This window comes from Hevea brasiliensis, chromosome 9 (assembly GCF_030052815.1).
Source record: "Hevea brasiliensis isolate MT/VB/25A 57/8 chromosome 9, ASM3005281v1, whole genome shotgun sequence".
Lineage (NCBI taxonomy): Eukaryota > Viridiplantae > Streptophyta > Magnoliopsida > Malpighiales > Euphorbiaceae > Hevea > Hevea brasiliensis.
This window is the reverse complement of record NC_079501.1, coordinates 98,247,827-98,263,237: the sequence shown is the minus strand read 5'-3', so window position 1 is coordinate 98,263,237 and position 15,411 is coordinate 98,247,827. Positions and strand designations below refer to the sequence as shown.

Genomic DNA, 15,411 nt, shown 5'->3' with positions numbered 1-15,411 from the left:
TGGGACCAAGGCAGCCCAGTCATAAATGAAGCACAAGTAATTTTATGATCCACAGACTCTCTCCTGTGGGAACTCAGAGAATCCAAAGCAATTTTCAGAAACTCATCAAATGTCATTAAACCACTACCTTCCAAGCAAGCCAAAACATTGCCACCTCAGTACGCAAAAGAGGGTGAATTTTTTTTTTTTAACCTCTTGACTGGTCTACAGAATGGGACAATCAGTAACTTTCAACAACAAACAAAGTCCTATAGCTACGGCTAAGGTTACATGCCATAAACTAGGGTCGGTGTTCCTTCAAGTTCCCAAAATTTCCACACCGTGCCCAATGTTGTTCATTGTGTTTTATGCCTAGAGTGCCCCATCTATTCGGCCGGTTCAATTTCAGATCAGAATCTTTAGTTTCAGTTCTTAAATTAAAACCATAGCTCTTAGATAGGACTGCAGGGTTTCGGTATTGATTTCGGTCCAATTTCAATTTATTCTAATTTTGACTTAATCATTAAATTTTTTTTCTTGTTTGAAATGTTAGTTTTAATTCGAAATTAAACTAAAATAGATCAGCCAATTCTAGTTAAAAAAAATAATTTGATATTAATTAATCCCAATTTTTAATTAAATTGATTTGATTTTATATTTGAATCAAACCGTGATAAGGTATTTATTTTGAGATTAATTATCTTTACAGTAAAAATAAAGAGTAACACCTTTCATTTAATTATTTCTCCACTTATTAAATCTTAATTAATAAAAAAAATAAAGGATTAATGTCTGGATTAGCGTTGTTCTCTCAACACGTGAAGGCATGAGAGTTGGTCATTTTTTTTTTTTTTGACAGAAACATGAAAAGCAAGAAAAAGCATAGCAAAGCGGAAAAAAAAAAAGTGCAAAGCAAAGAATCAAAGCAGTATTCTCTCCCTCCTCAGTCCTCTCTCTTTCCATCTCCAGCTTTCAGCACTCTCGAGGTTACGCACACTTTGATGTTGTCTCCAACCGTCTGACACTAAAACTCTATTACTGTCCTCCCATGCCACTACAATACACCATTTCTTTTACCATTATTAATTATATGCTCAACATATATTAATCTTATATACATACATACATACATTATACAAAGGCATAGCACAGAGTGTCTGAGGCTGTTCCCAAATGCACGGACTACCTCTACTCACTAGCAGGATACGTTATTTTCTTTTCTTCTCTTTTCTTTTTCTTCATTTATATCTCTGTCTCTGTCCATTTTGTATTTAAAGCTACCAACTGCTCTTTTTTATCTGAGAAGCTGCAATGAATTAGATGGTATCATTCATTGTTTTAAGACTTGGGTTTGCTACTTTTTAGTTTAAGTCTATTTGCTTTCCTTGCTGCATATTTTCATGGGGAAGGTTGGAGGAAGCTCTTGGTTGGCTGCTGTTAAAAGGGCTTTCAGGTCTCCTACTAAGGATAATGAGAAGAAAAGCTGCAGAAGGAGGGAAGATCGAGAACAAGAAGATGAAGAGAAGGTGAAAAATTATTTTGTGTATCTTTTTGTTGTTGTTTTTAATTTAATTCCTTGTAACATTTGACCAGTAGCAACTTTACTGTTTCTGGGTCCGAGCAGAAGAGAGGTAAAAGAAGATGGATTTTCAGGAAACCTTCTTCAGCTCATGAAACAACAGTTATACAACATTCTGCAGAAAAGAGCTTAACTACTGCTACTGCTATTAGTGAAGCAGCTGATGTTAAGCAAAGACAAGCACTTGCAATGGCCATGGCCACAACAGCAGCTGCTCAGGCAGCAGTTGCAACAGCCCAAGCAGCTGTGGAAGTGGTTAGACTCGCCAGGCCTTCCCTTTTCATGAAGCAACACTTTGCTGCCATTGCTATACAGACAGCTTTCAGAGGATATCTGGTAATTAATTATTGAGAGAGTAAAGAATGTATTAATTATTCATTAAATGTTAATGGGCTGTTTAACTAGTTGTTGGTGTGTGATTTATAGGCAAGGAGAGCTCTTCGGGCGCTTAAGGGACTGGTAAAGCTGCAAGCCTTAGTGAGAGGCCACAATGTTAGAAAGCGAGCAAAGATGACTCTTCACTGCATGCAGGCTCTGATGAGGGTTCAAGCACGGGTTCGAGATCAACGCAAGAGAGTTTCTTATGAAGGAAGCACAAATTCCATCTCAAGTGATGCAAACAGCTTGTGGGGGTCTCATCTTGCTGATAGGAAGTCCATTGTAAGGAATTTCTTGCAGGAATATATGATAAGGCCATGAGTTTTTATATGTGTTTTGTTAAATGGATTTTGTAACATTTAAAATTAATGCAGTCAAGGGATGAAAGCAGCACTGCTGATGAATGGGTCAATTGGGATGATCAACATCCACAGTCGCTGGAGGAGATCCAAGTAATGTTGCAAGAAACAAAGCAAGCTGCCTTGAAACGTGAGAAGGCCCTTGCTCATGCTTTCTCTCGCCAGGTTTTGACCTCTTCATTTCCTCCTCATTTCATCTGCTCTATACATAATGCAACATTCTTTAATTTGCTGCACTGCATGATTTTGCTTACAGATATGGAGACCCAGTAGGGACACATATGCAAGTGAAGGAGAACTGGAAGAGAAACGCAGATGGAATGATCGGTGGACAACGAGGAAGCAATTAGAGAACAAAGGGATCAGAGGTTTAAATGATCAGAGAGACCCCATTAAAACTGTTGAAGTGGACACCTCTCAACCTTACACTTTCTCAACCCCAAACACTCGTAAATCCCATCATGAATATCATCACTACCAACAACAAAGGCCAAGTTCATATTCTGTTGCTTCTCCTCTCTCTAGAGTACACAGCAATTTCCCACTTCAACCACCATTAACACCATCCCCATCCAAAGCAAGAACACTACTCCAAGTTCATTCAGCTAGCCCTCGCTGCCTAAGAGAAGACGGGAACCAGCAGGATCACAAAGGTGCAAGTACTCCAAATGCTATAGCTACTTCAGTGCCTAGCTACATGGCTGCCACTGCTTCAGCCAAGGCTCGTTTCCGGTCACAAAGTGCACCAAGGCAGAGGCCGTCAACCCCAGAGAGAGAAAAGGTGGGTTCAGCTTCAGCAGCCAAAAAACGCCTTTCTTTCCCAGTTCCTGATCCTGTGACAAGCAATAATGTTGTGGGTTATAGCATAAGGAGTCCAAGCTACAGAGGCAATGTTCATGAAGCCTATCTTGGAATGGAGCAGAGGTGTAACATGTCTTCTTGCTGCACAGATAGCATTGGAGATGAGGTATCTCCTCCTTCAACCAATGATCTTAGCAGATGGTTAAGATAATTAAATCCAAGCTAGCAGCAGATACCCAAACAAGTGATGAATGAAACAGATTTGCATGCATGGCTAACTATGAGGATATAGCAAGCTTGATGACCATATTGAGGATGTGTAGATTTACAAGTGAAGGTGAAGGTAGATGAAAGAGTCACAATGTGAAGAGAAATTTGCTATATGAAGATATAAATTTTTATGATTATTTTCACAAAGTTCATCCAAATAACCTCATCAAAAAACTAAAAAAAATATCACCATAAAAATTCTTTAATATCATTTTACATTTCTACAACTTTATATTAACTATAGAAATTAATTAAAAAATAATATTATAAAATTAATTTTATTAATTCACAGTAAATACAGATAAACTTCATCTCCAGCATACCTTCTATTTTATATGCGAGTCTTGTATATTTTTCTGTCTTGATTTGTGATTGCTTTCTCCACCATCTTAGTCCTCCAAGAGCTTAAAATTATGAAATAAAGTAAATTATTAATTATTGGGTTGAATGCAACATGTCTTAAAATGAATTCCTCTGTTTAATTAATTATAATTTTTTTTGCTAAGTTGGATTAATTGACTCAGCTTTTAGTGTGCAGGTATTTTCTGATTTTTCTAAAATTCCCAACTGACAATTGGAGGGAATCGGCTCAGATCCCAACTGACATATTAACAATAAAAATAACATTATATTCATGTTGCACTCAATTTAAATGGAATGATTCTAGCGATATAAAACATTAATCGCAGGAAGTGTTATGAGGGCAAATTAGCAAAGGGTGATACTGAAAAATTAAATTACTAAAAGAGGGTGGAATATAAATTATTTATTAAAATGGTTGAAAATTAATGAGTTGGCATAGAGAGAGACTTAATTATGATTAGCGTCTAGGAGTCAAAATGAAATTAAATTAATTTATATGAACTGAAATAGAAAAAATGATATTAAAAACAAGAAAAAAAAAGTATGTGGCAGCAAGATACTATAATAAGTAGCGATCGACTTGACATTTGACACATTTCACTTTATAATTTGGTGTGAAACTAATAAAGTGAAAATTAAAAAAAAAATTACTGGTCTGGTGTGAGATGATAAAGTGAAAATAAAAAAAAATAATAAAAAAGTTACATAGCAGCTAGGCACTACTATAAGTAGCAACCAAGCACCTCACAGCCTCATCCCACATAAATTTCATGAGTGAAAACAGAAAAAAATAAAATAAAAAAACCTGTAGCAAGGCACCACTAATGATAGCAACCAAGGCAAGCTGACATATTCCCTTGCTACAGGTTTTTAATTTTTTTTTTCTATTTTCACTTCTGAAATTTCATGTGAGACGAGATTATTAGGCGCTTGATCGCTACCTACAGTAGCGCCTTGTTGCCAGGTAACATTTTTTTTTTTCTATGTTCACTTTATCAACACACGCCAGATGAGTAATTTTTTTTGTTTTCACTTTATCAACTTCACGCCAAACGTTAAAGTGAAATGTGTCAGATATCAAGTCGGTCACTACTCATGGTAACACCTTGCTGTCACATGTATTTTTTTTTCCTGTTTTCAACATCATTTTTTTATTTTAGTCCGCATAAATTAATTTAATTTCATTTTGACTCCTAGACGCTAGTTATAGTTGAGTCTTCTTCTCTCTCTTTACGAGCTCATCAATTTTCACCCCCTTTTAACAATTTAATTTTCCAGTGTCACCCCTGGTAATTTGCCAGTTATTGGACATGGAAGTTTTGTTGCAAGCTCAAGGCTGAGTAATTGGATGCCATTGAGAGCAATATGTAATGAGAAATCTTTGTTTTCAAAAGGAGGAAGCTGGAGATGAAAAGGATACAGGGAGGGGAAAAGAGACTAGTTTTATTTTTATTTTTTTATTTACTTTCAATTGTATTAAATTTAATTTAAATTATTTTATTAATTCTGTTAAGAAAAAGATGTGATTATAAAAATACAAATTTGAGGATTCAATTTAAAATGTAATAAAATTTTAGAGAAAAAATTTATAATATTTAATCTATCTATAGATAATAATAAAAAAAAACTAAGAAATTTTAATACCTAAAATATACATTTTGCCTATTTCTGATATACATGTTCACATGCATACTTTCTATATATATATATATATTCCTCCTTTTTTTTAGATTTTCCCTTTAGACAATTACCGATAAATTTTTCACTAGTGATTACACTTAAATTGATTTTTAATTTTTTTAAATAAATTCTCAAATTTATTTCCCCTTAAAATAGATATGAGTTTATCTGTTAAATTTTATGTCTGTTGGGAATAGATATGAAGTTCTCTCTCTTATATCGAGTCTTACTCTCTCAATGCTGGAGTCTTATCGATCCTTAGTGGGGCTGTCCCTTTTTTTTTTAATATTTAATAAGTTTTTCACGGTACTCTTTTTTTCAAGTATAGATAATAATTTTTTATCAGTGAAAATTAATAGTGCGACATATATTTCTTCGTAAAATTTATTTTATAGAAATGAAAAAGGACAAGTTCAAAAAATTATTCTTATTGGTTTATATCACCTCTAAATAGAAATTTCATTTGTCTATGCTAATTTTTTTTATTAGGAGAAAATTATGATATGATATTATTTAAAAAAAAAAAACACATTTTCACATTAAAATGATCTAGGTTGATTTATTTAGTGATTGAGAATATAATTCTCATTTGATGAATTCAAATTCAACTACCCACTTTTAATCTTGCTAAAGAAAATACCTCTACACTAGAAAGAAGATAAAAAGATGAGTCCCACATATATAATTTGACAGGAGACATTCGTATCCATTGGAAATGGGGCTTTCCCTTGGAAGATTTTCTAATGATTATTGTCTCCATAAAAAATTGACATGTGTCATCACAAAAATTAAAACAGACATACACAATTAAAACCACTCATTTTGGGATAATTATTTTATTTTAAATTGTTAATAACTAAATTTATGTGCGTTATCTCTTATTAATTTGACATTTTTGCTTTTGGGTTGCGTGGATTAGTTATTATTTTATTTTAATAATATAATACAATTTTTATATTTTAAAAATTATATTAAAATTTTGATTAATAATAAATTTTTTCATTAATTATAATTTTATTTTAACTGTTAATTTTTAATAATAATTTATATACTTTTATATTTGATAAAAGATAAAAATGTATATTATTCAATTTTAAATTTCAAAATAAATTGACTAATATATTATTTTTAAATTAATTTATATATACTAATGAAAGAAAATAAATAGAAAAATATATACCGCATGATAATTTTTAAAGTATTATTAAAATTTTTAAATTTTAAATATAAAAAATATTTTTAAAAAATAAATATTCAAGTTTTATAAATAAATTTTTAGTGAATATTTATTTATATATATTTACATAATTTTTAAATATAAAAAGATGTTTAAATTATTAAGAATAATGGAAAACTTAGAGTTCTTATAGTAATTCGTTTTTTTTTTTAATTCAATAGAATTTTTATTAAAAAATAATTAATTTTAGATATATATGGTCTAATGAATAGTGTTTTATAATACTTGAAATTATAAATTTAAGAATTTAAAAATTCTTAATAGATGTAGTAAAAAAAAATTTAATAGATGTAGTAAGAAAAATTTTAGATAATTTTTTTTAGTATGAGATAAGATTTTATTTGTTGAAATTTAAAAATATTTAAATAAAAATTAATGTTTAATATAATAAACTAATTTTTTTATATAAATATATAAAAATAACGATAAAATAAAGCATTTTTATTTTATTAAGTAGCTTATTCTTGTAAAGTTATTTTTAATGTTATTTTTAATATAGATATATAAATATGTCTATATAGAATCACCATAATAATATATAATTTCTGTAAAATATAATTATATATAGTCACTTATAATTTTACACTACAATATTATATTACATTTTTAGTTTATATTATTATTCAATAAATTTATATTACAATTACATAATTCATATTTAAATTTTATATAATTACATACTCCAATCACACTTTTTTAGCTCAATTTTTTTACATTTTGTACAAAAATTCTATAATTGTATAATGTAATCACATTTTATAATTTTATTAAGTGTGTTATATTTATATAATTTATATATTATAATTTTAAATTTAATATATATCACAAAATAGCATCTATGTCCTACAAGAGGATGTACTCTTTATCTCTAGTGTACTTGTAATGATGCTTTGAATTCCCATTACACCTAAATCTTTCCTTTCTCATTCATTTTCCAAAGCCTTTTCAGCTGAAAGAAGCATATCAAATATCATGCTCAATGAATTGTTGTTTCATTTTCTCAATCATGATGTTTTATTCTTCTCATGCTATGGTATTGACAAAACTTTAATAAAGTAAGAGTTGAGAGATTCTCCCCAAGTGGGTTTGTGTTGGCTTTTAACTATGTTAAAGTGATAGCCAAGTTGGCATCAAGGTTTATATACACTCACCAAATTCATGCCTGTTTGGCATTGATGTTAAGCAAATTATATTTTTTTTAAATATATTAATAAAAAATATTAAAATTTTATTTAAAATTAAATTTAATATTTTTTAATTATATAATTATAAAAAATTTAAAATAATAAAATAATTTTTTAAATTATTTTATTAATAATATTTAAAATATTATTTTTTTAAAGTCTTATTCGATAATATTATTTATTTTAGTAACTGTTAATTATTTTAATAACTTAAAATGATATTTTACTAGTTATTAGTGGCTAGATATTATCTGTTAATGGTCAATTATTTGTATAGCTATTAAAGTAGAAGTGTTTAGCAAAAGTAACTATTTAATTAGTTGTTAAATGTAAAAATAGTAATATGATTTTATTGACTCTAGTAAAAATACTCTTTTAACCTCTGAAAGGTAAAAGAGGTAGCTTTTCATAATTTATTCCCTTAACTTTTAAATATTAGTATAAATACTATATCACCGAACAGTATAAATAAAAAGAGTATAAATAAAAAATATAATATTTTGACTCTGATCAAAATATTAAATACTACCATAAAAAGTATTCCTGAATAAGACTTTAAAATCATTTTTTTCATCCATAACCTTAATGCTAAACAAAGCTTAGACAATTTATCTCAAAAACTATAAAATCTTAAATTTAAATATTAATTAAAATAAAATAAAATAAAATTATATCTCCATTTCATAAAAGAAATATATATCCAATTATAATTTAACGTTTATTTGATATTCGTGTTAAAATTGATATTAAAAAAATATATTTTCTTAAATATATTTATTATTAAAGTTAGATTTAGTTAAAAAAAAACCTTTAAACATAATTAAACAAAATTTTCAACATCATTTAAAATATATTTTTCAAGAAATATTTTAATATAAAATCTGTTATAATTCTCGTCACCACGTCTGCAAATCAAAGAAGATCCCATTAAAGAAAATCAAAACAAAAAGGAAAAAAAAAAAAACTATCAATTGCCAAGATTTGGGGTTTGCTTTAGGGCTGAGCAGAATTTGGTTCAAACTGAAAAATCAAATTGAATCAAGTTAATTCGGTTTAATTGGTTTGATTTTAAAATTTAATCGGTTCAGTTTGATTTTATATTATAAAAATTTCAGTTATTTAAATTCGGTTCGGTTTTGAAGAGAAAAAAATTAGTTAAACCAAACCGAATCGAATAGTAATTTATATATTCAAATCGAACCGAATCTATTTTTGAATTGATTTATTTTTATGGGAAATTTATGAATTTTATATATATATATATATATATATATATATATATATTAATTGTTTAATTTTATTGATTAATGGTTATTAGGTTCAAACCAAAGTCAAAATTAGACCAAATAACTTGAAAATCAAGTCTAAATTAAAAAATCAATCAAAAATCAAAACCGATCTATTTAAACTGAATCGAACCAAAATAGAGCGATTCAGTTCGATTTTTCATCTATTTCGGTTCGGTTCGGTTTCTAAAATTTAAAATTTAGTTTTTATAATTTAATTTGATTCAGTTCGGTTCGAACCAAATGCTCACCCCTAGTTTGCTTGAGTTACATGCAAGGATTGTAGCGGGTAAAGATGCCAGCGAAAACCACTCTAGTCAAATTCGAACCTGATTAATATTTTCAAAATTCGAATCCATCTCAAACCTAATTAAAATTTACTCTTAACTATCCGAATCCATCCTAAACTCGATTATTATTACCCAAAAAAATTTAAACTCATTTAATTTTATATATTTTAATTAATAATTTACATAAAAGATTATTTTAATTAATATTTTATATTTTAAAAATTTAATAATTCAATAAAATATTTAAATTTTATTTTATATAAAATAAAAAATATACAAATATACAAATATTATTATAAAAAATATATATTATATTTAATTAAATATTTATATAAATGAATTCGGGTAAAAATATCAAACATATAAAACTTGAACTCAATCGAATTTCGTTATGAGTATTATTTTTCAAATCTAAATTCATTTCAAATCTGATTATATACAATCTAAATCTGCTCTATTATAATTTAATCACATTAGATACCAAAAAAACCAAACCGGTTACCATCCTATTTACACTGAGGCACAAAGCATCAGCACAAAAGGAATAACGCGCACAACATTGTCAACAAACTTAACCTGCGATGGTATCGGTTGGGTGCTTAAATACTCTGATATCCACTTTGACACTGTGTCTATATTTTGTACTGATGATTAAGGATTGTCTAATTATTTTCTTTTTCACCTTAAAAATATTTTTGTAAAAAAAAATTATAATCTGAATTACTTTATCCATTATAAAATTAATTATCTTTATAATGAGAAATAAAAAGAGTTATCTCTCGTTATATAATTAATTAATTATAATTCGAAATATTAGAAAGGTATTTAATTTGACTTATGAATTAATCAAATTTATTTATAAGTAAAAAATTATCACAAATAGATTATTATTTGATTTGATTTATAAATTAAAAAAATTACTTAAAATAAATAAAAAGTCATAAGTAAGGTTTTATCTATTTATTTTAAAATTATTCTTTGACTAAATTAAAGGTTATATTATCCTAATAACTTTTAAAAATATTAATATTATCTTATTTTAAAAATTATAGCATTATATTATAATTTTTTTATCATTTCGATAAATTAAATTATTTTTAAATATATTTTAACTAAATACTTAAAATTTAAAATTAATATTTAAATAATTTTATTAAATTATAATTACTTATTTTTCAATCGACTTATAAATTAAAAAATAAATTTTATGTCAAAAATTAAAAATAAATATTCAAACTAAACGCCATTTAAACCTCAATTTAATTAAATACTTCATTCAGGATGAGGTTCGATTAATGCTTCTCTCAAAAAGCAATGGGCTATCTCCGTCTCTCTATCACACATGGCAAATGGTTTAGAGTAATTTAGTTTGGGCCCCTTGGGAGAGGGAAACAAGGCCCAATCCAAGATTAATGCACATTACTATTCAAGTTCCATTTAAAATCATAGGCGGAGCCACGTTAGGGCCGGACGCATTGAGCCCTAAAATTTTTAAATTATCTAGGGATATATTAGTAATTTTAGTAAATTAAGATGAAAGTATCACTTTTTTTTTTGTCCTAGACTTTGATAAGTTAATATGTATTATTTTATACTACTAATGTATGATTAGTGGACTAAATAACCCATTTCCTGGATTATAGATAATTATGGATTATTTGATTTTTTTATTTATTTTATAAGGAGAAAACAAAAGTTTTTATCCGGAATAATGTTCTTAACTACTTGTCATTATAATTACATTCTTAATTATATTTTTTTTAATCAGAAGAAAAATACAACATATGTCATAATTATAATCAAACAAAAGTATAATTATGAAAACAAAGTCTTCTTTTAAAAAAAAAAAATAAAGTCTATATTTATGCACCAAAGCGTGTGATAGGAGATTAACCATCTATTTCTTAGTTTTATATTTTAATATACAAAATAAAATTGATGTTAAATTTATATTTTTATGTTGCTAATTATAAAATTGAATTATCAGAGTAAAATTGATCATTATTCTTATTATTACATGAAAATTCACTTCAAAATAGAATAAGAGATAATTTATTACATGATTATTTGATGAATTACATTGAAAAATATATATTTGTAAGTATTGACAAAGAAATTATTATGATTAATTAAATTTTAATTAATAAAAAATAAATGATAATAACCATTGTAATTTACTTAAAATATCTTATTAACTTCTTATTATAAATTCTCTTATCAACTTATATTTATTTTATATATATTATTTTTAATAAATTACATATTTTAATTGGACCCTTTCAAAATAATTATCATTGTTTAAAATTGGAGTTAAAAGATTAAAAAAAATAATTTTAGATATTATTAATTAAATTAAAATTTATTTATTATTTTTGCCAGGAAATTCATAAATTTTACCAATCCTTTTAAAAAAAATTAAAGTATTTTTTAAAAAATATTAATTGATGAAGTTATTAAATATTTATTAAATTTATTGATTTAAAAGGTAAAAATAAATTAATGATAATTTTTTTAATTTTTAATTAAGTTTCATTATATATATATATATATATATATATATATATAATTTCTTTTAAAGAAAAAGCGAATAGAAAGGACATAAAAAATAAAGAGAAAAAAATTTAATTTATAATTTTTTTAAAAAAATCAAAATAAATTATAAAATATTAAATATTTTTCAATCTTTTAAGTGAATTTAAACTAAATTAAATTATTTTACCAAAATTTGGCTGTAATTAACCCAAATTTAAGAGAGAAGTGATTTTTAATCTAATTTTATAATAAAATAAAATAAAATTCATCAAGTGGCTGAATTATCATGTAACATACGAACACAATTTCAAGGCCACAGACCAAATTGATGTTAAAATCATTAAACAACCGCATAATAACCAATTAGAGAAAAAAACCACGAAATCTATCCATAAATCCTTCAACAGAATATTACAATTTGTCTAATTAATTCAACCACGGCAATCCAATCTAAGATTTGGCCCTTGCAGTACTCGCCAGTGTTGGGCTGCTATTGCTACTGCTATCAGAAAATGAAGCAACTGTTTTCTGCGGAAACCCAGATGGGGAAGAAACAGCAGTCGCTGGTGGACTACCAGAATCTCCATTTTCAGCGACTGGAGATGACTGACTAGCTGTGGCGTTTGCAGAGCTCAGTTGTATGACTTCTGCTAGAGGTCCACCTGGTGTAGCCCCTGTCCAAGAAGCAGGGGACATGGCCAGCGATTTGGTGCAACATTCACGATTTTGATCTGATTCTATTAGGCCTAACCCCATTTGGATCTGATCCATTTCATCATCCATGTTGATGCCTCCCATGGATAGAGAGAGGGAGGATTGTGAAAGTTTCCCATATGAGGAAACAGCAGAACCAGTGTTTCTAGAGGCTGCACCACTCTGGTCATCTGATGCTCCATTAGACCATGCATCAATGAAACCCCTGGGTGTCTCGTTGAGAAATAAAGTACACTGATTGCTATGGTGATCTTCTCCTGCGCTGAAATTTCCAAAGGAGTTCAAGTTCAAAGCCTCTCCTCCATGGTAATCCGGATTGAGAATAGGGGTGCTATTGAAGGACCTTTCATTGGATAGTCCAATTTCTGTCTGCTTAATCATATGGTGCCATTGTTGATCGGCAGGTTCTCCTTTTATCATCCACTCCAAACTCCTACAAAGTGCAAGAAAATTAAAAGAATAAATTAAAAAAAAAGCCATATCTTTTTATCTTGTTTTGGCATTTCCTTCAAAAAAAAAAAAAAAGGACACAAACCTGGGTTCCTCCTTGAATGCTGCAGCAAAGGCCAGAGATGCGTCAAAATTTGCAACCTTTTCACTGGGTTTATCAGGAAAAACAGGGGCCTGGAGGTATGGCTGTGAATTAGTACCTACAAATTGAGAAGCAACCGCAGGAACTGGAGATTCTGCAGAAACAGCAGGATTGTAACGAGTCTTCTTATTGTTGTTGTTAGTATCGGTGTTGGCTTGGAGTTCCACAGGCTTTCTTGAACGGGGACGGCCTCTGTGCATGTGACGCTCACAGTATTTCTGGTCACGAGCCACATCTCTTGAGCACCTCCATTTCTTCCCATCTGTTCTCCTGCACCTCCCTGGTTCTAGATCTGCCCCATTTGTGAACTTGAGATTCAGACCAGTACCCACTGCATGCCCATGTATAACAAATTAGGCATAAAGGTTGGTAATTTTGGAGAGTTCTCAACTACCCATATGGACTAAAGACTAAGCAACAGAGAACAAAAAAGAGAGCATTATTGATTTACAAGAAGAGTGGCGAGCAGCAGGGTCTGAGTTGAGATTTCTTGGAGTGGGAAAGAGAAGATGTGGAGGCACAGGAACAGAGGCCATCATGTACTTGTATATCATAGTTTGTCTCTCAAGCTCTTTCCACTGCGCATTTGTAAAAGGAAACCCCATAGTTGCTGCAATTCCTCCTGCAATTTACACACATCCACAGTATCCCAATCAGTCCACTTTCCTTTTCTTTTATCATTAAGAACAAACTTGGCCTGTTTTCTGACTTGAGGAAAGTAAAGAGAAGGAAAAAAGAAAGGTTTTTTTCACCTGGGGATTTGAAGGCAGTGATAGTTTCAGCAGGAGAGATGTCAAAAGGCTGCAGAGTCCTTAAACCATCTGCTGCACCACCATTAGCCGCAGCACCGCCTCCACCAGCAACAACAACATCGTATATATCATTAGAGATGCACCTGTTGTTGTACCTTGTGGGACCATCACCACCACCTAACCCATATGATGGAAACGGACGGTAGTGATCATATTGATCAACCACCATAGTCCTAAAAGGCAATGGTTCAGTATGTTGAAGCTTCACACACAAATCAACACAATCACTACTGCTACTGCTCTCTGCCTTGTCAAAAACGCTAAAGCTATCTATAGTCATAATGAAAAAACTTTCTGAACTTGGCAAACTGACTTTCCCATCAAACAAACAATGAACCTAAAAAAGAAAAAAGAAGCCTCTTACAGGACCCTCACCACCTTCTCTTTTTTCTTGAATCCTGAAGAAGCGACGTAGCCTAAAGCTTTTATGCTTATGGACTTTTCTTAAAGAAGCAGACCACCTTATTGCGACCCATATCTGTGTCTAATAGAAGTTCTCTCTCTCTCTCTCTCTCTCTCTCTAGTTGGTGGGTGAGAGTATGGCAGGGGAGTGTGTGGGGTTGATGTGGGATTTTAAGATATAGGAATGGGTTGCCGCCATTGTAGCCATTCTAGGCATTGCTTTGCCTCCATGCTTCCAACATTCTCACCATAGTTGGTACGAGACAAAATATCAAAAGCAACTCTTATCTTTCCACCCTCTCTTTCATTATTATTGCGGCATCTATCGCTTTCTTGTGCATGTGAAGCTGAACACACTTGTACTAAACCCATCACCTTGGATTTTTTTTTTTTACTTTTTGGAAAGAGTTATATATATCTAGAATAATTGTCACCCTAAACCTATAAATATATTTATCTTTTTATTCTAAACTTATCTTCATGGAAAATTTATAAGTTTATCTTTCTATTATCCTTATTTATGAGTCTTCGCAGCAGCAGCTTCTTTTATTTTAAGATGGGAGAATTATTATTTAGTGTATATATTTTAATAAAATTAATTATTTAATTTTTATATTTAAAAGATATTTTATCTAGTTGGTGTATTTTATTTTTGATAAATCATTTGTTTTTTAAATTAAACTATTACTTAATATATATTTTTTTATTTAATTTCTTGAAAATTATTTTATATTTTTTATTATAAAATAATTTTCCTTTAATATTTATAAATTTAAGAGAATTTATTAATTTTTTATAAAAAAAATTTGTCACACCCCAAAATTTTAAATTTTATGAGTATTTTTGGTATTTTAATTTTATTTAAATTTTAGGAATTTTTTTGAGATTTTTCAGATTTCAAAAATCAGATTCAATTTTCCGAAAATATAAACTTTGATGAATTTTAAAAATTT

General features: G+C 28.9%; 2 protein-coding genes across 3 annotated transcripts; one reads left to right on the top strand and one right to left on the bottom strand.

Moving 5' to 3' along the window:
• Window positions 1-952: 952 nt before the first annotated feature.
• On the top strand, window positions 953-3,503 carry LOC110664399 (protein IQ-DOMAIN 17). Of its 2 annotated transcripts, none has more exons than XM_058154086.1 (5): window positions 953-1,505; window positions 1,573-1,894; window positions 1,985-2,218; window positions 2,311-2,460; window positions 2,552-3,503. In XM_058154086.1, exons 1-5 carry the CDS (start codon window positions 1,450-1,452, stop codon window positions 3,305-3,307), a joined length of 1,518 nt encoding a protein of 505 aa, XP_058010069.1. In that variant the 5' UTR covers window positions 953-1,449; the 3' UTR covers window positions 3,308-3,503. The 2 variants fall into 2 exon arrangements, with proteins under 2 accessions (XP_058010069.1, XP_021679760.2); XM_021824068.2 differs by having other exon boundaries at window positions 958-1,505; window positions 1,604-1,894.
• Window positions 3,504-12,202: 8,699 nt separating this feature from the next.
• On the bottom strand, window positions 12,203-14,722 carry LOC110644816 (growth-regulating factor 8). Its single transcript, XM_021797768.2, has 4 exons — window positions 13,997-14,722; window positions 13,696-13,866; window positions 13,188-13,575; window positions 12,203-13,085 (listed from the first exon to the last, which is right to left on the bottom strand). Exons 1-4 carry the CDS (start codon window positions 14,334-14,336, stop codon window positions 12,389-12,391), a joined length of 1,596 nt encoding a protein of 531 aa, XP_021653460.2. The 5' UTR covers window positions 14,337-14,722; the 3' UTR covers window positions 12,203-12,388.
• Between the last annotated feature and the right edge of the window lie 689 nt (window positions 14,723-15,411).